At 38.5% G+C, this 27,771-nt stretch overlaps 1 protein-coding gene across 9 annotated transcripts in view; it reads left to right on the forward strand.

The window, feature by feature from the left end:
- The window catches only part of BLTP1 (bridge-like lipid transfer protein family member 1), a 121,645-nt gene that overhangs the window by 28,015 nt on the left and 65,859 nt on the right, over positions 1-27,771 (forward strand). For all 9 annotated transcript variants that reach the window (XM_069855169.1, XM_069855170.1, XM_069855173.1 and 6 more), the window contains exons 11-32: positions 571-727; positions 1,525-1,603; positions 2,316-2,407; positions 3,260-3,377; positions 4,451-4,606; positions 5,523-5,620; positions 6,651-6,829; positions 6,982-7,088; positions 9,344-9,552; positions 13,396-13,623; positions 14,374-14,511; positions 15,813-15,989; positions 18,323-18,451; positions 19,364-19,483; positions 21,331-21,608; positions 22,305-22,555; positions 23,026-23,284; positions 23,692-24,535; positions 25,351-25,421; positions 25,891-26,064; positions 26,378-26,498; positions 27,348-27,494. In XM_069855169.1, coding sequence (XP_069711270.1) covers positions 571-727; positions 1,525-1,603; positions 2,316-2,407; positions 3,260-3,377; positions 4,451-4,606; positions 5,523-5,620; positions 6,651-6,829; positions 6,982-7,088; positions 9,344-9,552; positions 13,396-13,623; positions 14,374-14,511; positions 15,813-15,989; positions 18,323-18,451; positions 19,364-19,483; positions 21,331-21,608; positions 22,305-22,555; positions 23,026-23,284; positions 23,692-24,535; positions 25,351-25,421; positions 25,891-26,064; positions 26,378-26,498; positions 27,348-27,494 — 4,132 coding nt within the window. The remainder of the gene's footprint in view (positions 1-570; positions 728-1,524; positions 1,604-2,315; positions 2,408-3,259; positions 3,378-4,450; positions 4,607-5,522; positions 5,621-6,650; positions 6,830-6,981; positions 7,089-9,343; positions 9,553-13,395; positions 13,624-14,373; positions 14,512-15,812; positions 15,990-18,322; positions 18,452-19,363; positions 19,484-21,330; positions 21,609-22,304; positions 22,556-23,025; positions 23,285-23,691; positions 24,536-25,350; positions 25,422-25,890; positions 26,065-26,377; positions 26,499-27,347; positions 27,495-27,771) is intronic.

Here is a 27,771-nt window from a genome sequence, read left to right on the forward strand (position 1 = left end):
TCTAGTGGTGCAGGAAACTGCTACCCCCACTTTGAAGACCATCCACCCCCTTATGACCCATATAAGCTATTCCGTCTATGATTTGTCACTCTGGCTTTCCTTTCATGTAGCTACATATTCACATAAGTCTGTGGAAATGTAAGTTTCATTTCACTCCCATCTGAGGTCCTAAAGTTTTATCTTTTGTTTATTTCTGGGCATACATCAATTATTTATACAGAAACTGATGTGTAAACAGATTATTTCCTACTATGTTTTTGTCATAGATTTGTAAACCAAAGATTAGGAATAAGAAGAAAAGCATAGCTTGTTTGCCACCTGAATTAAAATATTTACAGTCAATCCATTTATGGCTTTTATCTAAAAGTCACTTCTTGGCTCTGAAACTTTAGGAGATTTCAGTAAGGTGATGAAGACTTGAAAGAAATGTTTTTTCTTACCACTTCCAGTTGTTGAAAGACTTGGCTGACTGGAAGATAATAAAGTAAACCAAATGCATAAATACATGTAATTGTGTATATATTTCTTCTGTAAATAAAAACATATTTTTTTTTTCTTCTTGCCTACCAGGGATTGTTTGTGGAAGTTTTTCTTCCCACCAGACTACCAAGTTATGAAAGTCTCAGAAATTGCTCAACCTGGGAAACCAAGACAGATTCTTGCTTTTGAACTGCGGATGAATATTATTGCAGATGCCACCATTGATTTGCTTTTTACCAAAAATAGGGTAAATAATGAAAAAAAAATCTAGACAATAACTTGCTTACTATGATTATGCTGTGCTTTTTGGTTGTGCTTATTTTTACTTGTCATGGGTGTTTATTACAGAACTATGGTTTTAAAAGTTTGGCGATTATTGGTTTAGTCTTCCATAATTATGGGCAAACACTTCAAAGTGAAATATTGGCTGGGAGGCATTAGATCTTTTGCCTTACATTAAGTTTCTTTTAAGCCTTCAAGCTACATCTTAAGCCATGCCAGCACCTATAGTCTCTGGAATTCATGATCTGGACACCTCCTATGCAGTCTTCCATGACTGCATAGCTCGCCACCATGAAAAGATAAATTCTTCTGCTATTGGATAAATGTCTAATACTACAGGAGAGATGGTAGTGAAGGGAACAAAAAGCATGTGTATAGGGGTCTGGATTTTCCTTTCTCTTGTTGCTACTCTTATAAATGGGATATACTGTGATTTCATTGGACACTTGTTTTTCTTCTTTTTTTGATGACTGAAAGGGTTAGAAAGTGTAGTGCTAGAAAGAGATATTCACCTGCCCTCTTAGGCCTTGGACCAGAATATCTTGGGCTGTTTCTATTTGTGGATTTAAGACAGCATATTAAGCCTAAAAGTGGTGCTGTTTGGTATGATTGTGTATAGTTCATTAGTAATTTTTCTGAAGGCAAGAAAGAAGTCAGTCATCTGATGCCTTAATCCAGGTATGGGTAATAGCATAAAGTACACTGGTTGATGCAGTGGGCCTAGAAGTAATCTTTGGACTTTTTTCCTTCCGTGCAATACAGGAAACTAATGCTGTACATGTAAACGTTGGTGCAGGATCATATTTGGAAATAAATATTCCCATGACAGTAGGTGAAAATGGTGAGTTAAAAGCTAAGCTTACTTTGTTTTTCCTGAACAGTTCTCTTAATTCCTATGTGTGTGAATGTCTTGTAGTGTTTTTCCTTTGTGACTATGACATGTATATTCTTATGTAAAGGAACAAAATATATTGTCTTGTACATTCATTGCAAGGTATTAAAACATGTACATATTTAAATAGTTAAATTGCCTCCATGTTTTGCTTGGGTTACGAAACAAATTCATTAACTGCTAGGCAGTATATCATTTAACTATGTGTGAATTGAAGCAGATTACAGGTATGCTGTCAACTCAAAGGAGGAAGACGTCTTCAGTAGGAGTTATGTAGTAGCTGAATCATATCAAGAAGCATGTTATGAAAACTAATTTAATGGTGTTTTAATTAAGCAAAACAAACCCCAAAAGCCAAGGTGAAGTGGGCATAAATTTAAAGTTAGGGTTTGATCTCTTGCTTCTTTCTGGCATGTTTTATTCTGCAACTTAAACCAAGAACCTGAGCATTTCCAGACCCGGCAAGAAGACTATTGTCATCCCTTCTACATAAAGGCAGAAAACGTTAAGCTCTTTGTTGACAAATAGCAGAGAACAGAACTGTTATAGTACTAATTTCCATCATGGTATTTCTTGATTGTTAGTGGACTGGTGAAATCACTGGTGAAAATGATTTAAATATTTGTGTAATGGTTATGTTTTAATGTCTTTTCTTTGCTAGGCTATTCACCTACAATTAAAGGGCAGCTTCTACATGTTGATGCCACCAGCAGTATGCAGTACCGGACTCTCTTAGAAGCTGAAATGCTGGCTGTAAGTTTGAGTTAATAAGCACAAAGCTTCATTCACTAGAGGATTTTTAGTAAAGAACATATTTATTTGCCTGTGTAGCAGTTCTTTAGGTTCTTAAACCAGACAGAAACAGGCCTTTTGAATGCATTTTGTAAGGCTTTTATATGTAAGGTATTAGATATATACACATAACTGTGTACCTGTGTAACTTTCAGTGACTTAGATAATTTATTTACCAAGTTGTATGTGTATTGAGAGCGGCAGAAGGGTTGGAGTACCACTTACATTTGCTTTGTTTACTGTGGAGCTATGTGTTTATATAGACGTGACCTTAATAAATGAATACAGTCACTAGCTGTGCTACAGAATGTGTGTGCACAGGTACTTCAGAGTGCAGTGTTATTCTTTTGCTTGCCTAGCGTGTCACTTCTGCAGTACTGCAATTCTGGAGACTGCCTTTCTCACTAGTTTTTAAATGACCTTATTACAGTGATGTTTTTAATGTCTAAATTAGAGCATCATATCAATGGTTGAAAAATATTGCAGTCTGACAGATTTTATCTTTAGTGTATCGTGAAAAGTGATGCTTTGAATGAAAACGGTTTATAAATTGCTTGGTACATCTACTGCAACAGATATATTGGAATTTCGTAGTGTACCTTTCCAAATAAATGAATATGCTAACACTTGACCTTCAAACACAGTGAGAGAGAGATATTAAATTATTAAGGAGCTGGGGAGGCCTTCTGTTCATCCCAGCAGGAAAACAGTTTTAATTATTCAGCAGAGTACATATGTGAAAACTGCTGAGCTACAGGGTCAGGCCTTGTCATCTTTTCAAGTAATTGTGATGCTTTAATATCTTGTTCACAGTTCCATATTAATGCCAGCTATCCCCGGATATGGAACATGCCACAGACATGGCAATGCGAACTTGAGGTTTATAAAGCAACCTATCATTTTATCTTCGCTCAGAAAAGCTTCTTTACAGGTAACTTCTTTATTAAATAATTTACTTATCAAATTAAAAATTCTTTCTTTGGAATTTCGATTCAAATTCTGCAAATGTGTCCTAGGTCAAATACTATGATTTCACATATTTAGGACAACAATTTTTTTCTGAGGACAAAGTTTCTGATGTTTTCTGTTGCCTGTAGGTGTCTATGTACATGATGTTCTTATATTTGAGTGGAGATACCAAATAATTTAAATTTCTAACATCTAAACTATATTTGGTCTGCAGTTAAGTGATTTCAAATTTCAGATTAATTTATTTTTATCAGAGCTATTGATTCGTTTAGTATTTGTCACTTAGAATGCTGATTTCTCCCATGTTGGTCTCTGGCTGACTGATTTTTAGCCACTTAGGCTTTAGGTCGTGCCCCTGTTGCTCACAGATGATAAGAGAAAGTAATTTGTTCCTTGGGGTTTTGGCTGTGAGGAAGAATACACGTGCAATACAATGTGATACAATATCACCAAGCTAGTACTGAACATTCCAGCTGCTGTAATGGAAAGAATATAGCCCCACCAATGTGGCAGCCTGGGCTAATTAGCCCTGCTGAGAGGGAGGATTAATTAGTGCAGGCATAGTGCCATGTTAATAAAGTTATCCTCCTAGTGAGGCCGAGCAATGATCTTTATAGTGCTACAGTACACAGCGTAGTCTACCAGTCTATTCAGAACAAACAAGAGCTCCTACAAGAACAGTGTGTTGCTGTGTTAGAAAATAGTAGTAGTACGTATTCACGTTATCAGAGTGGAAAACCAAAGGAAAGCAGTTGGTAGCCCAGTGCTTTTAGATCGATGTATAACTCTGATACCAGACAAAACTAAACTAGAAAACATGATTAAACCTCTGGCTTTCCAGCTTAAAAATGGGACATGGATTCACAGCAAGTATGTGTGGAATATCTGCTTGAGAAATGGAGACTGTGTATTCTCGTTTTCCTTTTCCTGTAAAGGAGCAAAGATCTACAGTTTACAAAAAGCCAAAAATTTGAAGGAAGAAATCTCTCACTTGATTGTTACTAACTTTTCTTTTATTACTTTATGTGGGTTTAGATTTGATCCAAGACTGGTCCAGTGATAGTGCACCCGATATTTTTTCATTTGTTCCTTATATGTGGAACTTCAAAGTCATGTTTCATCAGTTTGAAATGATTTGGGCTGCAAATCAACACAACTGGATCGACTGTTCCACCAAACAACAAGAAAACGGTGAGATCACTTTTTTATTGGAAGAAGAGTACATGCTACAACAAATACATACAGAAGATAGACTAGAAGTAGAGAGTATATGAGAATTACAATGTTTTTGCTAGAGGAATGTGTGTTTAGTGATAACTACCTGCTTTGCTTCTGTTGGTGTGCATAAGCCATCCTAAAGCTGTTGTAAGTTCTAATTGACTTTATATGTACAAAGTGCATTCCTTTTTTTGGGGAGAGTGCAGCTCTAGATCATGATTTAGCATTCATTTTTCAAGACCCTTTGAATCTTTGATTTAGTACAACAGTTTGTAGAGAGCAACTGTGAGGTCTTGACATGTATTCAGTAAGCGAACTGGAAGCGTTCACTTGGGAAATACATTTTTAAAAATAATGTTGGCAAAATACCATTTGAACTCCATATAACTGGAAATGTCCATTTCAGAAAAGCCAAAACTTTGCTTCACGTGCTACTTGGTCTACAGTGTACTGGAATCTTATAGTTTCAATGTAGAATGAGAATGATGGATTAAAAATAAAGACGTTGTGTTATAGTTAAATATAAGGCTCACTGCTTCATCAGAAGCCTGAGGAACTTTCAGTGTGTTTTCTTGTCCAAAAACTGATGTGTGAAGCAATAAAGAAAGTCCCAAGGTATTGGTTACAGTAGTTCTTACTGTCTACTTGCTGTTTTATTGTACTAATTACAGTGTCTTTCTATAAAGGACAAGCTCTAGGGAGTAAATACTTCCAAAATAATTTAGTACGATGTACTCTAAATATTCAGTAGTTAAAATAGCAATTGCCTATATAATGAGTTCTTGAATATATTTTCATCATTTAACCTACATGCTTGATAATTTGTTGAAGAATAAAGTGGGGAGTAATCTTGACAGATGTTCTGTTTGTTTTCCCTCTTCTCTCTCAGTTTATCTAGCAGCTTGTGGAGAAACATTGAACATTGTTTTCTCTCTGCCTTTCACTGATTTTGTTCCAACCATATGCAATACTAGATTCTCTTTAAGGGTAAGTTCTTCTCCACTTACCCCCTTCTGTGTTCTAAATGGGAGATAGTTTCCCTACCCTTCTTCACTCGGGAAATTTTGAATAAACTCTTTCCTGGAAGAAAAATATTCTCTTTCACATCCAGTTCTTAAAATTTTTAAGCACCCCAGAGGTAAATGGTTTCTGTTGCTTATATGTATTGTCTCATACAATATGAGGTATCTATGGCTGTTGAAATTTATATATACATATATGTACTCAAGTAAAGATATATTTTAAATATATGTATACACACACATGCTTCATACTTATATATATACACAAATTTAGTATGTATATTTTCAATATATATTTAGACTGTGTTTGCCTATGTATGTTTTTTATCGTTGGGAAGGCTGTTCCCGTTTATTTAGAAAATGTGAAAATTTGATACAAGTTCAAAGATAAAAATCGGATACTGGGATGTGTTCCCCCAAAACATTTTGGAAAGCCATCTTCCAGATTTATTTTAAGAGTTTTGGTAGAATAAGTAATGATGATGAAGTGTTTTTAACAGATGCAGCTAATTCTTTGAAACACTGTACTTCTTATCTTCCTTACAGTAGTAGCTATCTACTGTTAAAAATAAAAAAAAAAACAGTTGATGGTGCTGTTGGCAATTTTGTATAATTTGGTAGCAAAGAAGGCAATGTTTTGTCTCATTATTTTTTTATATACTGGTTTATTTGACATGTAGGGTAGGCATGACCCAGTCACTTAACTTTTGCTCTGTAGTTTGAAGAACAGGAATCACTGAAAGCCATACCCCTGTGTTGTACAGATTGCTATGGTGTGTTGTTATTTGTGAGTTACTGGACTTGTAACTGTTCAGCACTACAGAGATTGTACTAGAAACTAGTGGGAGCTGTGGTGAGCAATCACATGTGAAAGCTGAGATTTCTTGCTTTGCTTTGCTTGTAAAGTGAAGGCGATTGTGCAAATGAACATGCTGATAGCATGAGCATTGAAGTGAATGTACATTAACTCTTCTGTTCCTGCTGTTTGATATTAGGGAGAAGATGTTGATCTTCATTTATATCTACCAGATTGTCATCCTAGTAAATATTCCCTTTTTATGTTGGTGAAAGATTGTCAGCCTAATAAAATAAACCCTGAATCTTGTATTTCTGCCGAATGTCAAAGTGGTCAGAAAACAGGCAAACCCAAATGGAGGAACATTACTCAAGAAGAGTGAGTTCTGTTGTGATATACATTTAAGCCTTTATACTGGCTCTTTGTCTTTACTTATTTTGTTTGTGACAAAAGCAATGTCGTATGTTCATGAAAGATGTTTAATGACACTACTGTTCTTCAAATAAAAGTGTGATGTTTCTTTTTGAAAGGGCTGGATGGGTTGAATGCTGGACAGTCCCGAGCGTTGTGTTCACGATTGACTATTCATGGCACCCAATTTACCCTCAGAAGGCAGATGAGCAGTTAAAACAGTCATGTAAGTGTCACTACCTTTTTCTTTTTAGCGTGTTTCATTTCAGGAACTGCTGTGGCTTTGTTGGATTCAAACTGCTTAAAATTGCAGGAATTAATTTTAAACTGAACTACCATTATATGTCGCTTGGAAAATGCTAATCTTTAGAATGTACCAGTCTTGATTTAAAAACTGACAACTTCTCATGATTCAAGATTTCAGAATGTGCCACAGTTCCTGGGGTAAAATGAAGATACTGTGCAGAGTTCTTTTCTCCTTGTTCTTAACAAAGTGGCTCTCTTAAATGTGTTTTTGTATAGCATAAAATATAACCTGGTGCATTAAACATGAAGTACAGTATTTTTCACAGTATCATGTTCCTTAGCATCTCTCAGATTTTTTTTCTTCGCCTGTTTTTGATGTTGTCTTATGATTTAAATACATTATATATGAGATCAAATACTATTTTACCTTTATGGATATGAAACTCTAAGATTTCTTTGCAGCTAGCACTGTTGAAGTAAACCATGGGCATCAGATGTGTTAGACTGTCAGTCTACATTTAATTTCTAAATAAGAGGTTTTAAATTTTAGACATCTAAAACATATTTCAAAATAAAAAATATTCATAGAATCACAGAATGGGTTGGGTTGGAAGGGACCATAAAGATCATCCAATTCCAACCCCCCTGCCGTGGGCAGGGATGCCTCCCACTGGATCAAGTTGCTCAAAGCCTCATCTGAGCTGGCCTTGGACACCTCCAGGGATGAGGCAGCGCAGCTTCTCTGGGCAAATCTTATGTTCCGTAAGTATGTGCTTGCAAACAAAAGTTATAAAATCCTGATAGGCAGAGATAAAGGTAAATTATTTTAAGTTCAGAGGGAGGTGTGCAGGAAGTTAAAGGGCTACATAAAAGTCTTTCAGGTTGAGGTGCTGGAAGCAGAACTGAGGAGGGAGAGTCGGTGGAAGAATAATGAGGACTAATTTGAATGGGCCACGATCAGCAGGTTTAAGAAGCCGTACTGGAGAATGTTTTTAGGTTTTGAGTGCCAACAATTCAGATCTCAAAGAACTCATTTTAGAGGATGAAGCAGAAAAAGTAAGATTGATCTTGCAGATGTTCAGCAAGTGCTCTTGTGAGACACTGTCAGCTTGTGTCAAATGTGCATACTTTGAATTTGAAAACACTTATTTGTAAGCGCAGCAACTGCACCTGCATTCCAAAGTTTGTACACACACAGGTAATTTTGTCTGCAGCTTCCTTCAGTGAACGATCCACCCCAGTCCACCTCACTTGTAATCTATGCACTGATAGAAGGTGTTTGCTACAGTAGCAACATCTGTATTTTATTTTGAGTCAATCAGTAGAAAATCTTAAGTCTCTAAGGGACAAATATATTGTGTCACAAGAGATGCAGCTTCCAAAGAAGTGGCAGTCTCACTGCGGCATTTAGCGAAGTTATAACACACGATATAATGCAAGCACTGAGCAAACATTGTAGTCAATAATGGTAAGTTAAAGCCTTTAAGGTTTTCTGGCTACAGCTGCGTGTTCATTGTAGTTCTGCCTGTGCCAGTTCTGCTAGTTAAACAGGCACCTGAAATCATATTCCATCTGGAGCTTCAATGTAAATGGCTTTCCCATAGAGATCTTTACTTCCCAGTAATCACTTTATATCCCCAAAACACCTGCAGTTATTCACTTCCTTCTCGATACCTTCTCTCACTTAAGAAAGGCGAAGTGCTTCTTTCTCCCTAACCCCAAATAAAAGGAAGGGATAGAAAATAAGATTTGAATTTCCAAACTGTTTTGTGACTAGAGTAGTTGAGTTCTTTGAGAGGAAAATTTGGCCATGGAGCTATTGGTTCAGAGTAGGCTTTTAATGTAACTGTTGCAGAGTTCCTGTTTATTCACTGTTGTTTATTCTGCAGTAGCTGTGTGATTGTGGGAAATCTGCTACGCTGAAATGAAAGTATGTCTTTGTTTACCTTGAAAAGCAAGATGAATAAATAGATTATTTTTTTTTCAGAATTTGAGGGGTTCTTTTTCTCTTGCATAATTCACATTGACTAAAATATAATGCATTTTCCTGTCTTCCCATAGTTCCTAGATATGAGAAACCAGTTCTGCAGTATAGACATTAACATAATTATACAATCCAAATTAGAGAGCTGCAAAACGTTGTCTATTTAACACACGTACATATCTGCAGAATTTTGTCCATCAGAAACGTAACTTGTAATCAAAATCTGTTTTCTTCTTTGTTTTGTTTCAAAGTGTCAGAAATGGAAGAATCAATGTTATCTGTGCTAAGGCCATCGCAGAAAACAGCCGACAGCGTGATTTCATCTCCCACCACTTCGGCTCGCCTTCCTCTTGACCCCTCAGAGCTGCCCCCAGATAAGCTCCACGTGGAACTGGAACTCTCCCCAGATTCCCAGATAACCCTGTACGGACCCCTGCTCAAAGCTTTTCTATCCATAAAGGTAGGCACAGGGACGCAACTCGTAAAATTTATGAATGGACACATGTAGGAAAGGGAAATAATTTGTTTGAAATTGGAAATTTGAATTCTGCAGAATATGTGAATTTAGATGATACTTTTCATACTGTGCATTTGGAGTGACTTCATTTGGTGATATGGCACAGGTGGGATGAAGTCAGTTGGCACAAGATTATGGTAGGACTTTCAATATGTGTAGATCCGTATCATCACAATTTTCCTTTCAAGGAATAGCATGCGCTCTGGACTTCATGTGCAGGAAATGTCATCTTTGACATTTGCAGCACTAGAAAAGAAATGGAAGTAAGAAAGAAAATCCATGATTATGAGTGGAACTTATATTAGCAACTGCTTTAATGCGAAGATACATCAGAACCCATGCTTTCAGTGTGTTTTAAGTTCTTCAGAGTGTCCTAATCATAGAATAGTTTGGGTTGGAAGTTTGGGTTGAGTCCAACCATTCCCACCAATCTCTAAACCATGCCTCTCAGTACCTCGTCCACCCGCACCTTAAACACCTCCAGGGAAGGCGAGTCAGCCACCTCTCTGGGCAGCCTGTTCCATTGCCTAATGACCCTTCCAGTGAAGAATTTTTTCCTTGTGTTGAGCCTGAACCTCCCCTGGCAGAGCTTGAGGCCATTCCCTCTTGTTCTGTCCCCTGTCACTTGGGAGAAGAGGCCAGCACCCTCCTCTCTACAACCTCCTTTCAGGTAGCTGTAGAGAGCAATGAGGTCTCCCCTCAGCCTCCTCTTCTCCAGGCTAAACACCCCCAGCTCTCTCAGCCGTTCCTCATAAGGCCTGTTCTCCAGCCCCTTCACCAGCTTTGTTGCTCTTCTCTGGACTCGCTCCAGAGCCTCAACATCTTCCTTGTGGTGAGGGGCCCAGAACTGAACACAGGATTCATGGAGCGGTCTCACCAGTGCCGAGTACAGAGCGAGAATAACCTCCCTGGACCTGCTGGTCACGCCGTTTCTGATACAAGCCAAGATGCCATTGGCCTTCTTGGCCACCTGGGCCACTGCTGGCTCATGTTCAGTCGCTGTCAACCAACACCCCCAGGTCCCTCTCCTCCAGGCAGCTTTCTAGACAGACATCTCCTAGTCTGTAGCACTGCATAGGGTTGTTGTGCCCCAAGTGCAGGACCCGGCATTTGGCCTTGTTAAACCTCATGCCATTGGTCTCAGCCCAGCGGTCCAGCCTGTTCAGATCCCTTTGCAGAGCCTCCCTACCCTCCAGCAGATCGACACTTCCACCCAGCTTAGTGTCGTCCGCAAACTTGCTAAGGGTGCACTCGATGCCTTCATCCAGGTCATTGATGAAGACATTGAACAGGGCTGGACCCAGCACTGAACCCTGGGGAACCCCACTTGTCACTGGCCTCCAGCTGGATTTCACACCATTTCCCACCACTCTCTGGGCCCGGTCATTCAACCAGTTTTCCACCTCACCCTGCCTTGTTGTGACAAAAGCAGAGGGGATTATATGTGTCTCCTTCGTTTGACTAACAGTGAAATGCTTGGGTTTTGGTTGGGCTCTGTGCTTGGGGGTCTTTTTGTGGGTTTTTGTTTGTTTATTTCTTTTAAGACCTGTTTTAGCCTATGCAGATCTAGGCTGAGGTAGCACTTCTGGAGGCTTTAATTTGTGGCCAGAGGATAAGGAATTTTCTGAGACAGGTGGTCAATATCAGGACTCACACTGAAACAGTCATTTCTGTGAATATGTATAAGGTATTGCATGTAAGCAAGGAATAACAGAAAATAGTAAGTTTTTGTAGAGTATAGGGCTTGCAAATATACTCATTGTTTTCTCATATAGCCACTAAAGTAAAGAGGATTAAAATTAAGCCAATATTGCATCTCGAAGACTTCATTTCTTCTGATGCAGGAGAAATGCACCTGTGTTTGAACTGTTTATTGGGCTTCTTTTGGAGCCCATATATTCATGTGATGGTTCTGTCTTGCCAAGCAAAGCAGCACTTTTTCAATCCTTTTTTCTTCTGGAGGTGTATGTGAACAGTGCTGCATTAGGGCCCTTGATTCTATGATGGTTTAGTTTTTTTGGGTGCAATTTTCTCAGATTAAATCTAGCTTTTATCTTCTAAATCTCAAGCGGAACTTTAGATGAATAGCTTGTTTTTGAAAATGCACATTTATTGTTCTTTTTAATATTTTTGTGACTGTGTTTACATCTTTTTGTCCAGCTGTACTGGCAGCATCCCTTAATAGATTACCAGGGGATTTTTTATGCTTGTTTTCCTGACTTGTGGTTAATTTTTTTTTTTCAGTTTGTTTTCCTTGATCTTTTTTAATACATGCGGGAGGGATTTATGGACATGCATCATTCATACAGTTTTCTTGAGCCTTCTATTCTTGGGAGGTAGTTTTTTGGCGTAGCACACTGTGTTTTTTACTGAGGGACTTATGGCTGGGAAAGAATGATTTATAGGTCCTCGCATCCCCAATGCAAAGTTCCAGGAGTGAGTTACTGGAGTTTTGGCACCTTGTGCTGGGTCTGTCTTTATAAAAAATATTATATCTCAACATCAACCTTTTTTTTTTTCTCTTTGCTAAGAAGCCAAGCAGATGAGTGTTGCTGAAGTTTTGAGGGTTTTTTGGTTTGGTCACAGAGCAGCGCTTAATTCATACGCATTAACACCAAAAATACTTGAGACTCAGTGGGATCATAGAATCATAAAATCATTAAGGTTAGAAAAGACCTTTTAGATCATCTAGTCCAACTGTCAGCCCAGCGCTGCTGTGCCTGCTAAACCGTGTCATGGGTTTTTTGAACACCTCCAAGGATGGGGTCTCCACCATTTCCCTGGCAGCCGTTGCCAGTGCTTCACCACTCCTTCAGTAAAGAAATTTTTCCTAATATCCAATCTAAACCTTCCCTGGCGCAACTTGAGGCCATTTCCTCTCACAAATGACCAGTGGAGTTCATAGTAGTTCAAACATTTCTGTCAGCACGAGAGGCTAGTGGACTGAATTACTTTCTAAGAAGGAATGAGGGACCAGCCGTTGTGTCTGTGTTGTTACCTATTTGGTTAGGAAGGATTCTGCTCCACAGAATGCTTAGTCTCCGAGAGATGCATCAGACTGAATTAACAAGTAAATATAACCTACATCATTCAGAAGAGTCTTCTGATAAGTCTAGCCCCCCTTTTTTTCTAGGGAGGGAAGAAGTTGGCATGCTATCAGAAGTCGGATTCTGATGCACTTAATAAATAAACCAATAAAAAATAGCTATAAAAAATAATTAATGACTGATTATCTGTTTCCCAGTAGGATTTGGTCTTAGATAGTAGAGGGGGATTGGCTTAGAAACAAGGTGGGGTTTAGACCCAAGAGGAGAAATGCAAAGTAATATTTTAGTAGCCTGTTCAAGATTCTGGGATAAGCTGATAAGAAGTTTCAGAAGGTTGCGTGAGAGTGACTTCCTGCAGGATGTTTTGTGTTCTTACTCTCCAAGTTCTGTATCTTTAAGAGCACAAATCCTGTTTAAATGTCAGCAGTTGTATTTCATAATGGTTATTTGTGTTGCATGCATCTAGGATGCTGGCACTTAGAGAACTACTGAGAGCCCCTGCTTTGCTGCAAAGCACGTGGCCTAAATTTGCTCACTTAAGATATCAGCTTTTCATAAAAGTGTATGTGTTTCTTCAGCTATAGGTTGTATACCTATAGTTTGAGTTGGAAGGGACCTTACAGATCATCTGTATAGGTTGGTAGGAGGGCTACAGGAAAATGATGGATTTGTGTTTCATTACATTGCCTATGTGTTTTTAATTTGTTGTCCATATGGTCATAACAATTCCTTTTCCTAGGAAAATTATTTTGGAGAAGATGACATGTACACTGATTTTGAAGAAGTTATTTCAAGCCCTGTTTTGTCACTGTCGACGTCTTCAAGCTCTGGATGGACAGCCGTTGGAGTGGAAAATGATAAAAAAGAAAATGAAAGTTCAGTCAAGCCGGTTCACCCTCTTACTTTACGCCCATGGGATATCACCGTGCTCGTGAATTTGTACAAAGTTCATGGGCGATTGCCAGTAGTAAGGACTTCAGAATCTTCAAATGTTTTGCTTCATGGTTTTTTTTTTTCTAGTTTCATAATCTGAAGTTAAATTTGACTCCCTGGGACAGGTTTTTTACTTATGGTTCTTGTCAACTCTCTAGAGAATTCTTAGAGGTCTACTTGGATATATCCTAGAAGCAGTGCTGCCTCCTTTGTCCCAAAAGATGGTAAAACAAAATACAGTGCTCTCTTTGTTCACCAAAAAGTGATTTTCAAGAAAAAAGTGGGAAAATTATGGCTAAGGTACTAGACTCTATCCCTGGCTACCCACTGTAATGGGTGGTGCTTACCAAAGCGTGTGTATACTCTCTGCTCAGATTGTGGCTGGCAAAGCAAATTGGAGATGTGGTTTATTTTGCATATCTGTGAGACAGAACTGGATATTTTTCGATATGATTTTTATTCAGTGAACCTGATTTCTGCTGTAATATTTTTTATTGACCATTATGATTTCTCTGCCAATTAGCAGAATTCTTCTAAAAGTGATTCTGCTCTGTGCCGCTGCATTCTGAGGGATTCCCAGGGATTCAAATAAGAACCCAGATAAGCGTTCACCCAAATGGGTTTAAATTGCTGTTTATGTAGTTGTCAAAAGATTTTTTGAAGCTGCACAGCTTCTTTTGGAGAAAAAATACAATGCTTCCTGCTCACAGGTTTGCTTTGAACAATTTCAACAATGTTGGGTATTGTCAGTTTCTGAATTAGATGTGTTTGATTTTTATTTTAGCATTGCAGTCCAGAAGGCCCTGAATGCCCTACAGCTTTCTTGGAGAGGTTATGTTTTGAGATGAAGAAAGGATTTAGAGAAACAATGCTTCAGCTTGTATTGTCTCCAGTGAATTTGTTTCTGAATGATAACTATCAGGTAGTAAGCTGGTTTCTACATGTTTGTGTGTGTGTGTCTGTAATGTAAAAATGGAATTCTTTTTTGTTAGGAACTTTCCTAACAAAGAATTGGTACAAACATTAATGTTTAAGTTAAAAAAAAAAAAACAAGACCCCAAATTGACCCATACGTTCATATTACGTACCTCAAAAATGCTGTTTGATAACTTCCTAGTTTATTCTTAGAGTGAGAAGTTCATAGTCCTGATGTATACAGGACAGGTATTGTCCCTCTGCCTGGCTGAGCAAATATCATTGCTTTGTGTTTCACGTTGGTTTGGAATAGCTTCTGAATCGAGACACAGATCACCAGTGCTATCGAAAGAGCAGGGTGTTTTTCTTCTACATTAAGCAGCTCCAAAGGGTTTGCTGACAGGGGAAAACAAACCAGGCAAGATAACAAGTTGGGAAAACTGAATTTGAAGAGTTTTGCTGTTGACTTACTGGCTTTAATGTACAGCTTCCTTCAATGCAATCAATAGCTTCAAGTGTTAAAACCAGCCTGGGCTGGTTTTATCTTTCGATTTCTTTTCTGGCTGATGGAATCCTATTCTCTTGAAAAGTATTACATGTGAGTTTTCGTATCTGGAAATAAGTAGTTTTGCTTTAGGTAGCCAAGAAATCCTTTGGTGGGAAGCCCAACTTAGAGGGCAGCCTCTGATAATTTTCTTTTTAATTATGTATTTCTAAACTTCTTTTTTTTAATAATGTGTCAGCTTTCTGAAGGTAACAAACCTTCATAAGCCACACTTTTTAACCTCTTGATCAATTCCATTCTTAAACACACTCTGCTAAACGCACACATTGTTAAACACGTTCTTTATTTATTGCAGTATATTTAGCAGGTGACATCGAGATGTCACTGTGTGCAATTCACCAAAGGAAGGTTGCTCATGATGGTTGCTAAAAATGAAAACAGGTAATGTGGAGGAGTCTTGGGACTGTCTAGATGTACAAAATTACAGTCACTGGCACAGGTTGCCCAGAGAAGTCATGGCTGCCCCATCCCTGGAGATGCTCAGGGCCAGGTTGGATGAGCCTTTGAGCCCTCTGATCCAGTGGAAGGCATCCCTGTCCAAGGCAGGGGGAGTAGGACTGGGCTGTAAGGTCCCTTCCAACCCAAACCATTCTGTAGTTCTGTAATTCTAATTCTATGAAAGTCAACAGGATTTATGAGGCAAAGATCAAAGTGTAATGAAGTGTCTCTGGCTGCAGAGTTTTTGTTATTTCTCTTGATATAGTCTTTGCCAATAGTAACTTTAACTCACTTGTCCTTAACAGCGACCTGCAGTGGATGAAGTTCTCCGAGAGGGTCACATCAGCCTGTCAGGTCTGCAGTTGCGCGCTCATGCCATGTTTTCAGCGGAAGGGCTGCCTCTCGGAAGCGATACTTTGGAATATGCCTGGCTGATAGACGTGCAGGCTGGAAGTCTTACAGCCAAGGTCACAGCACCACAGGTACCATCTAGAAACTACTCCCTTTGACGTGTTACCTTCTTCCTTGTAAAACATGGATTTTTTGGAAAGCACATGATCTTGCCTGAATTTGGATGCATCTGTGCCTTAAGTTACCCTACTTTTATTTATAGTTTGAAAATCTAATGATTTCTGTAAATGTACAGGAGATGCCAAATGAGCTGAATCTGATATTCTTCTTAAATCTAGTTGTAACAGGGTGGCTATGAGAATTTGAAAGGATGATGGTGACGGAGCACAGGCATATCAGTAATGGATACTGTTGGCACTACGTGTAAACGTGTGTTACATCTGTGTATGTTAATATACTTGAATATTGATTAGAAAGGCAACCACAGTATCTGCATGCTCTTTAATTGCAGAGTGAAAAATAGTTTTCTGTAAATAGAGCAGGTGTTTTGGGATGCCTTCAGCCATAAACCAGGTAATGTGATGAAGAGGAGAAAGGAAAATCTGTTCAAAAGCTGTAAGACTAGTTGTCTGTGGCTTTATCTGAGGTTACTTTTATTTTGTGATGCTGACTTCTGGGGGTGCATGTTCATTCCACTTGCTGGTTAATTCTCTGGGAAGGACAAATCAAGTATTCAGTTATGATTGCGCTGACAGGCAATTTGATGTCCCTTGGATGTAAAGTTCTTGGAGATTCACAGGCATTTGTGTGAAGGGATGCTGCCAGCAATAAGGATACCAACTTGAGCATCTAGCAAGAATTTAGCTTGCAGGTAAAGTTCTGGCTTTCCATAGAAAGCTATGGATAAAGCCACGTTTTAGAGTAGGAGACAAATGAGATGACTTTTTGGAGTGTAGTATGGGCAGGCCTCAGGAGGAGAGAGGCTGGTAACCAGCTCAGTCATGTTGCTCACTGCACACATTCTGATGCTTGGTCCTTCTGGAACATAGTTTGCTTCCACAGTATTGGATTTTCTTAGGTCAGTCTTAGCACAAACTCCTTTTTGTTTTGTTGTCTATGTTACTTTCATCTTTCCAGATACAATAATGGCTCCAAGTATACAATAGGCAGATTGCATGGATTTATTTCTGGTGTGGGCTGCCAGATCTTTAAAAACGATTGCACGTTTAAATGATTTAAAATCTCAATATATTCTGAGACAAGAGGCAAGTGCATAAATCCTGGTTAGTAATTACTGTTTGTTTCTTTATCTATTTTTTAATTTTCAAGGCACTTTCATGACCTCTTATTCCTCTAAAAATTGGTATTATTTTCCAGAATTAAACAGGCATTTCATTAGGAGACTTCTGCAGCAAATAAAATCAAAATAATGCATACAAGCAATTTCAGTAAGCCAGAAGAATAGACTCCAGATGTATTTTTCATGCAATACATGCAGACTTTTGTGATGCTATTTCCCAAAATGCTACCTCTGATTTAGATTCACTGTAGTGTTTACTCCACTGCTCGAGGCTTCAAATTAAACCCTAGTTGATTCAAAGGACTCTAAGGTTAGAAAGCATTTCTAAATGCTAGATAAGGAGTTTCTTCCCCTACAAAGCCATTCTCAACTGTATGCTTCATGCAGGATTTTTATCTTATTTTTTGTTGTCAGCGCTGCTATGAAGCAGAACTTGAATTTGCTGTGTCAAGGTCGTTGGCTTTTTTTCCTCCTGTGATGTATTGCAAGAATTTGTGAAGGGACAGCCCTGAAGGGAGGAGGACAGATTTTGTGCAGGGCAGGCATAGCTGTATTAAATCCCATTTAAATTACTGCTGATTTTAAGTGCCCTTTCGTTTGGCTGGCCAAAGAAAACCCATTTCTCTCTCATAATAGAGGCAGGCAATCATGAATCATGTCCTTTCTTAATGAGCTGTTTAAAATACTAAAATCACCAATTGGCTAATTACTAGGGTGTAGCGAGATTCGTCCTGGTTCTATTTATTCACTTTCCTCATATGCTTTCTAAATGTAACTTTGTGACTTATATAGGAGGAAGTATGACATTTAAATTAGGAATGATAATAGAATATTCTAAGGTGTATTTTTTTGAAGTAAAATAAGGGGAGCTCTGTTTTTACAATGACTTGTCCATTGATTTTAATAGCAAAAGCTATTTCCTTTTATTAAGAAATAATTTAGGGAAGTGTTTAACGTCACAATGTTTCCCATGTAAAACTACAGATGCTTGCATGCCCTGGTGCACACAAAAATAAATATCAATTCTAAATCTGAGTAACATGAAACACTGCGTAAGCAAGGTAATGCAGCCAGAGTGTTTGGTGAGGTCTCAGTACTCTGACACATACCCAAAGCTCGTTTTGCATACCTGCCATTACACAATGTGTTATAATTTGCTTACAGCTTGCGTGTCTTCTGGAATGGGGACAGACCTTTGTATTTCACGTGGTATGCCGTGAGTTTGAACTGGAAAGGCCGAAATCTGTGATCATATGCCAGCACGGAATTGATCGCCGTTTTTGTGACTCTAAGGTAACTTCATCTATCTTGATTGTTTCCTATATTTGCACAGGTTCTTTGGAACAGGTTAGAAATCCAGCCTTAAAGTTATCAAGACACATGGAATATGGAGTCAGATGGGATGTTCCCTTTGCCCTATTATAGCTAATTATGTTTTAGAAAGAAGAGTGATTCTCTCTGGATTTCCTTATGGATATACACAGTGATTTTGTGCTCTGAATTATTTTGAGAAACAATATCCACAGAAGCCATGCCAATTCTTACCTCTGCTGGGACAGTTAAGAACCAAAAGGTGTTCTTCAGTGTCCCTTAAGAGACAGAGGCCATACTTCCACTTGTGCTCATTGCTGTGGTATTTTTTCACCCCTTATTCTCCGTTTATGAAACAGTGCTTTGGTGGGAGACTTTAGCTGTCAGCTTACAGCTTCCATGCACCTTTTTTTATATATTTTCTTTAAAACATGAGACTCTTGCTTCACTACCATGTCACTGTGGTTTCTGCTTTTGGTGCTTGTCTCTTGGAATCCACACCCACGGACACTTGAAGACCGAAGGAGCCTTGCTGTGTTTTAAGCATTAATCCCGGATTTAACTTCTTGAAATCCTCCGTGTTTTTTTCCAGTTTTTGTGATGTTCTCTGTTAGAAGATTTGATTTGCATTTTACTGGTGGAAGCCAGGAGAGCCAGCTGGGTTCCCTGACGTTGTTGGACAGAAGAATTAAAACATGAAGTAGTGAAAATGAACCTCATTATAGAAACACTCTATCTCATATTGATAATGTAGAATAAGTAACTTGTTACTGCTCTAGTTTTAGGCCTCTGTTAAACAGTATATAAATAAAAAGATAAGCACAAATTACAACAAAACTCATAACGTATGTTTAAATCCCCTTTGTTTTTGGGTTTTTTTTAACTTTTCTTCAGATGAACTGTGTCCCTGGGCCGTGCCCAACATCTGATGACTTGAAGTACACCATGACACGCTTATCCATGGATGGAGCAGATCTGTATGTGGTAGAACATGGCTGTGCCACCAATATAAAGGTAGAAAATATTTCTCTTCTTTTCTTGGGCAGTAGAGTGCTTTGTATTTTTTGATAGAACAGCTACCTGAATATCGCTTGCTTGCATGTGATAGACTAAGCAGAATTTCTGAAACTTTAAGGGATAAAAGTTTGGCATGGACTGGGCCAGGAGTAGGCCAACTTGGCATCTGCTTAGTAATCCCATTAATGATCTTGGAAAATGGTAAGGAGGAGTGAGTGTATGCCAAAATTAGAGTGGAAACTGCAGGAATGGTGCAAAAGAATTAAGAAAACACTGGAGAATATAAATCTTGGTGGCTGTACCTGACAGCTAATAAGAACTTGTGCTGTAAGATAGTAACTCAGCAGCTGGAAGTGATTGATATGGGTTGCGTACAAACCAGTGCTTGATCACTCATGCTTGTCTTATGTGATGCAGCTGTTTGAATTACAATATATCTTTGGTGGAGATGGGAGGAGTGTTAGTGCCACTGCCTGAGTGAAACATATAGTCATAGAATGGTTTGGGTTGGAAGGGTCCTAAAAGATCGCCCAGTTCCAATCCCTCTGCCATGGGCAGGGACACCTCCCACTGGATCAGGCTGCTCAAAGCCTCATCCAGTCTGGCCTAGAACACCTCCAGGGATGGGGCATCTACAACTTCTCTGGGCAACCTGTGCCAGTGCCTCACCACGGTCACAGTAACAAATTTCTACCTAAGGTCTCACCTAAGTCTCCCCTTCTTCAGCTTAAAAATATTCCGCCTCATCCTATCCCTGCACTCCCTGATAAAGAGCCTCTCCCCAGCTTTCCTGTAGGCCCCCTTTAAGTTTCCAGTGCTCCTTTATAGTCTATAGACTATAGTTTATAGTTTATAGATGAGAAGTAATAACTCAGTATTAACCCTGTGGGTAACTCTTCTGTGCTGGATTCTTTTTTCGCATTCCTTCTTTTTCTCTGTGAAAAGTTTGAAAACTAATCCTGAAAATTCACATACTGTATGGTGACTTTTTGGAAAGGACTTAAGCTGCGCAGAAAACTTGGTCAAATGTGTGCAGATTATTTGAAGTTTAAAGACTAAGCGTGTGTGGCAGGGCTGTGTCATCTTTTCTTAGCGTGCACCAGTGGGGGGGATGATCCATACTATGTGGACAGATTCCACAGCTAAGAGCAGGAGTAAAGCAAGAACTTCTGGTTCCTCTTTGGAGAAGATTGGCTCATGCTGATACCGTGCTTTTGATAGGAGAGAGGCATCCTATTTTGGTTCAACGAAACTATGAAATTAGGACAATACAAGAAACAGTGTGATCATATAAGGGCTGCTGTAGCACAGTTCAGGTGTATCTCAGTTAAGGTTTTAGATATGGAATTTCTTGAGGTTTGGAGTGTTTAACATGGTTGTGTCACTGAGGTGTTTATTAATTGTAGAGTTAATACAGCTTTGAAGTCAAAGAATGTAATTGATGATTTAGTCTAAGGACATAGAACTAAATGTCATATCAAATCATACATCTGATTTTGAAAGTTTCTGTTTCCTTGGGTTTTAGTTGATGTAATGATTTAATTTTTTTAAGTGTTCACTACAGAACCTGTCCAATGTTGACCTTTCTTTTTTGATGCCTTTACAAAAGGAGACTCCTAAGTAGAGATTTTTTTTTGTTTCTTATTTAAAAACTGGCTGAAACTAATTTCTAAGCTCCTTTTTGTGTGTGTGTGAGCACACGTGCTTGCATATAAGACTGGTTCTCTCTTTTTTGGGTAGTAGAATTTACTGAGATCTTTCTAGGCGGTGCTAGGCAGTGCATTAACTGATTTAAGGTTTCACTCATGACTAATCAGAGTTAATGTTTTAAATCCTGTTTTCAGATGGGTGCTATACGTATTGCAAACTGCAACCTCCACAACCAGTCTGTCGGAGAAGGTGTAAGTGCTGCTATTCAAGACTTGCAGCTGAGACAATATGTTGAGCAGGTGAACAATTGTAGGACTGGTCTTCAGCCGATATTAAGAAGGGCGTATTGGCTGGAAGCTGGCTCTGTCAACTTGGGGCTCATCACTGCTGACATTGCTTTAGCTGCAGATCATCCTTCTAAACACGAAGTGCAGAGACAGTTCTTAGAAACCCATGATAACCGAACCAAGAGGTAAGATATACATACGATTGTAGGAGATGGGTTTGAATCTGGGGAGGGCTGTAAGTTAAATATATTTAATCTAAACATAGAGGCTTGTGGTTTCCTTTTGAGGCTTTTTTTGCTTGCATAGATAACAATTTCTTGTAGTCTTCTTGTAAGTTTTTAACATGTGTTGAATGCTTAACTGTGTTTGAATGTACTTAAATTATTTAAAACTGTATGATTTTTGGCAAAACTTTAAACTTTTCCCTCCCTTATGTCCCAAAATGAAGATAAGAAAGAACTGCACATCCAGTTTGTCCTTTGTTCTCAGGCTGGACTCAAAACAGTCCCTAAGATAGTCCCGTGCAAGCTGTGTACAAGATGCTTGGTGCAACTGTGAGCAGTTGCCTCTGGCATTAGCAACATAAACCAGTGTGGCGTGTGTTTGCAGCACGCCTCCATGTGGAGAGAAAGGGCTGTTACTGTGTATTGTGGCAGGTGGACATACTCTGTGTCTGAGCATTTCCCATCCACTTGTGATTTTCTCCTTTGTGGAGCTAATACTTCATTTTATGTCTGCGTTTCAGATACAGATCTCTCATTTAAAGCCCGGTGAAATAGGTGCTCACATAGAAGAATATCTTTTAATCTTATTTTCACTGAATTTAAACGTACCAAGGCTGATGTGATCATGGTTTTTTCTGTTCTTCTGCCTTTCTGTAGGCTGTGGTTTTTGTGGCCCGATGACAATTTGAGGAACAAGAGAAGCAAGAACAAGTGTGGCTGTCTTGGTGGTTGTCGATTCTTCGGTGGCACGCTAACAGGATTAGATTTTTTCAAACTTGAGGAACTGACACCGTCAAGCAGCTCTGCTTTCTCAAGTACAAGTGCAGAATCCGATATGTTTTATGGACAGTCCTTACTGCAGCCAGGAGAATGGATAATTACTAAGGAGATTCCTAAAATTTTAGATGGTGAGAATGCGTTGTACTGCAGTTTTATTCAGTTTTGCCAAAAGTATAATTTCTTAACTGCAAATTAATAATTATAGTCTTTCCAATTCTGGTTAATGAGTACTACTTGTGCTCTTGTGCAAGAGGTCTTGTAGTGGCATGGGCCCTTCTAAGAGCAGGCAATAGCTTGCAAGTTAAAAGCAAACTTTAATATGTTGACTTTTTATATTAGCTTGCAACTCTTTTCTGAATAAAAACAAGTATTTTGACTTGCATCTCTTCATCTTACATAGAAAGCAATTTTTGAGGGCAATCTGATGTTTTGCTGATATGATCTAATTAATTTTTGTTAGTTCAGTATGCTAGTATGTGTATACATTTCAAAACTAAGGCTTTTATTAATTAAGGATTTTTATTTCAGTGGGCAGGGAAGAGACCATTGCAGTCGTATTAGCTGATGTTCAGTTTTTATTTTCTGTTTCTGATCCTAGGTAAAGCAAATGGTGTAAAACGAAAAGATTGGGATTGCAGATCTATGGGTATAGAAACAGAAAGGAAAGCACAACATCTAAGCCTACAAGTGCCATTGCGTTCCCATAGCTCGTCATCATCTTCGGAGGAAACGAGCAGTTCTAGTGCTGCACTCCCCTTGCTTGCAGGTGAGAAGGACAGCCCATCATCAACTACTGAAGAGCACTTGGGACAGAAGGAGTTCTTGTCTGGTGCAAGAAGGGAAGATGGTCATGGAAGGTTAGTATTCTCTGTCCAGGTAGAAGTATAATTCTGCTGTTAAACACGTTATGACAGGAAACTCCCTTATATTTTGCAATTTATAAGGTGTTGGTTGTTTTCTAATGGTGCTGCAGGAATGCATTACCTAGCTTGGATGCAAATTTGAATCCCTTATAGGGTACAATTACCTGAGCTGGGTATAAAATCCAGCATATGAGACACCATCATTTGCTGTTAATATTCGTTTTTACATCCTCTATATGTAGACAAGTGGCAGATATTTAGTATGTAATCAGCATTATGAAAACAATTGCTATGCTAATAGAAAGTAATGGGATCACTGAAGCATTTGACAGCTTCTGTAATGTAAAATGAAATGCATTAATAGTAAAATAAACAAATTAACCTTTAGGTTTTGTTTCCAGCGTTGCAGCTGAGGGTGCAGAGGGCAGCCCAGCATCCCCTGGCAATCAGGAAAGACCTGTTGGTCAGTCTCCCATGAGGTCTCCACTGAAGCGGCAAGCGTCCGTGTGCTCCACCCGGCTCGGGAGCACCAAGAGCCTCACGGCCGCCTTCTATGGAGACAAGCAACCTGTTCCAGTTGGTGTGCAGTTCAGCAGCGATGTGTCTCGCAGTGATGAGAACGTCTTGGACTCCCCAAAGCAGCGGAGGAGCTTTGGTTCTTTTCCATATACTCCATCTGCAGATTCGAACTCATTTCACCAGTACCGCTCAATGGATTCCAGCATGTCAATGGCTGATAGCGAAGCTTATTTTTCTGCAGCAGAAGAGTTTGAGCCAATTAGTAGTGATGAAGGTCCAGGCACCTATCCAGGGAGGAAGAAGAGAAAAAAACAAGCTCAGAAAATTGAATATAGTAGAGGGTCAATTTACCACAGTGTGGAAGGGCCCTTAACAAGCACAATCCATGGAGAAATGAGTCAGGATGTTAAAACATTGCCAATTAAGACTCATCCTTCACAGGCTTCATTTGTTTCAGCTCTGGGAGGAGATGATGAGCATGTTGAGAACATGTATGTCATGGAATCTGAAAAGACTGTGGAAAGTGAGCAAATAACTTCCCAGCAGCCTGTAATGGCATGTTACCAAAATTATCTTACGCAGTTCCAGGTGATCAACTGGTCAGTAAAGCATCCAACTAACAAAAGAACTTCCAAATCCTCATTACATCGTCCTTTAGATCTTGACACACCAACGAGTGAAGAAAGTTCGTCATCTTTTGAGCAACTTTCTGTCCCAACTTTTAAGGTAGGGAAGATGGAGGAAGGAGGAGTAGAGAAAGGAATAAGGATTCAAACCATGCTAAAATTACTTAGTACACCTGTCATGTAAATAAAACCATGAGAAACATGAAACTTCTTCGCTTTTAGTTAAGGAATACATTGGGTTTCTGAGTTCAGATATGGGCTGTGTGGCTGGGAGGTTGTGGAAAAGAAAAGATGGCATTAGAATTCTGTGGATGTGTGTTCCGAATTGTTATTGCGCTTAAAAATGCTTCCTGTTGAATGATACGCAACTGGAGGATATTTACGTGAGTTTTGTTTAAAATGCATATTACACAGAACTTCAGCAGCAGTACATTTAATACTGATAAAGTATAATCTAGGCTGTAAATGCTTTATTTCCAAGTAAAATTGAGACTCAGATTTAGCAAATGACTCATAAATGTTGGATCCCTTCATGATACAAGGTATGAGCATACAGGCTTAAGGAAGGAGCTAAAATAAAAGACATGAAAAATAATGTAAATGGCTTGATGGAAAACAGGTGCCCGAGATCTGGAATTTAACTTGTTATCACTTTGCAGCAAAAGCTTCGTGTTCATGCAAGCCTTTTGTAGATTAGTATATGAAGTCTGTTTTTAAAGCAATTAGTCACTATTTATCTTCATAATCAAGTAGTTTTAAAAGATAAACCAAGGCATTTCTGTACCTGGTATTGAAGAATCTGCATATGAGGGATGCTTTTAGGAAAAAAAATGTAAGGAGAATCTTTATTTGAAGTTTCCTTTGGTATTCTTTTCATATATGAAAGGAATATAATAGATTTCTTTGCACTCTTAGATTGTTAAACAGGGTCTCACAGCTAATTCGTTACTGGACAGAGGCATGCAGCTCACAGGATCAACATCTAAGTAAGTTGAATACTGTGTCACATTATTAGCGTATTTTTAAGAACAGGATTTTCCTCATACTCTTGTTGAATATTTTAGCCCTCCAAAAATACGACCTGTAGCAGTAATTTTCAGTACAGATCTATTTTAGAACAGACTATTCTATTATTAAGTATTTGGGTTTGTTGAAAAAGAAAGTACATTGTGAAAGCGTTACATTATTTCATTCATACGTTTTCAGGATTACGAATTGCAACTAAATTTAAATTAATTTGGGATGTGCTTATTGCAAGTGTCCATTGCATTGCCAAAAGCTGAACTTGAATCTCAGGAAGGGCCTTGCCCTGGGTTGTATTAGTATGCTTTCCAAGCTATGCAGTAGAAGAAACTTGCCATTATATGCAGTTTATTAAGAATTAAAATGATACCAGGACACTTTTCGTATTTCTTTTTCAAATCTAGATGATTAATATGTATTTGACTTGTTTAGTACACCCTATACTCCTTTGGACAAGAAGTCTGCAGAAAATACAGATGATGAAACAATAACAGAAGAGTGGACGTTGGATCACCCTGTCTTCCAGACGCGGACAACAGCAATAGTAGAAGTCAAAGGAACTGTAGATGTAGTTCTGACTCCTCTTGTAGCAGAGGCACTGGATAGGTAATTCATTTTACTCGTATTGCTGCAGTGTTAACTGATTGTGCTATAAATTGTCTAAAATCAAAGCTGGTTTGTCCAGCAAAGGTTTAGGCAAAAGAACTAAATGATATGACTGATGGAACAGCAGGGCCTGAACCCAGTAAATGTAATTCTGTGAAGAAGGTGGGAGAATGTTGTGCTGACCTAGGAAGTGCCCATTATATCTGTCACTGCTTATTTTTTTCCTCTGTAGTTGTATTTAAACATTATTAATGGTGTGTAATGTGAAAGTGGAAGTTTGACCGGTCTGTTGTGTCCTTGTTTCCTCTCTCAGGTATATAGAGGCCATGGTGCATTGTGCCAGCTCTCGACACCCAGCAGCAATCGTTGATGATCTGCACTGCAAAGTTCTTCGAGACGCTGTACAGAACAGCAAAACGAGCTTCTCGGAAAATGTAAGAAAGGGAACAGGAGAAATGCACAAAGATTTGAAAGAGTATTATTTTCTATATTTTACATAGAAAAAGTTTTAATTGACTTCAGTGTTCTAGTAGCTAAAAAGCTATAGTAGTTTGGAATACATGTTTATTTTTATCTTGTGCCTAATGGATGTGCATTTTTATAGTCACCTGTTACATCTTTCAGTGACTAGAAATCTCTTACAGGATGGAAGTTATTTTTTTTTAATTTGGACCATCTAGTCAGTAGCTGCAGTAATTTGCATGAGATCATATATTCTGTTCTTCGAAATTATCATAACAGCCATTCTTATGTATTATATTCATATCAGCAATATATCTTTTAGTATTTAATAGTAGTACAGACATCTCTTTGACGGTGAAGGAAGTTCAGACTCAGCTGTGCAAGTGCACATGGGTTTTTGCAGTTCATCTGATACCTTCAATAATTAATTTAGCTTGAAAAGAATTGTATGGTAGTTCTACAGAATTAGGAGTTCTTTCTGTCCAAGTTAATGTCTGTATCTGTATTTTATTATTTCTTAGACTTCACAGTGTAACAGACGCTAATTATTTACTTCATAATAAGTTTTTCTGTATAATTTACAAATGTAGAACTCAAACTTTTAGCTGAAATAGGGTCATTACAAAGTTTATTGCAGAATGGCATTGCTACCCTTGTGGATCTAGACGTGCTGTAAGTGTTCTAGAAATCATGGTATTATGCTTTTAATGAAGTCAGAATCTCTTGCTGCGTCAATGCTCATCAACTGTCCTGTTGCTCTTTAGCTTAGCTTAACAGCTCTGAGTTTCAGTGAGAATAAATTACTTTTTCTCTCCTCCAAGTTATCTTCAAAGCAGGATATTAGAGGAACAAAAATAGAAACTACCACTACAGGAACAACAAACCAAGGACCAGCACAGACCAGTCTGTCACTTAAGCAAGATAACGTGACAATTAAAGGTCTTCAGGCCAACGTTACTGTACCAAAGGTAATAACTTTTTGTTTAGCTTACTAGTAGACATGTCTTACAAATTAAACTCATTTTGCATCCCTGTTAGTTTTCCAAAAGCTTAAGGGAAGCTCTGTATTTGTGCTAGATAATTAATGTTCTGAACAGGATAGTCTGTTTTGGAGCAGTGCAGTTTTGCTATGGTAGGTGTGCAAGCTGACCGACAACCACTGTAGGGATAACTGACTGCCATGTCTTAATAATTATTAAGTAATAAATTAGTATTAATTAATAAGTAATAATAATTAAAATTTTT

The sequence above is a fragment of the Phaenicophaeus curvirostris genome, chromosome 4 (genome assembly GCF_032191515.1).
Source record: "Phaenicophaeus curvirostris isolate KB17595 chromosome 4, BPBGC_Pcur_1.0, whole genome shotgun sequence".
NCBI classification, from domain to species: domain Eukaryota; kingdom Metazoa; phylum Chordata; class Aves; order Cuculiformes; family Cuculidae; genus Phaenicophaeus; species Phaenicophaeus curvirostris.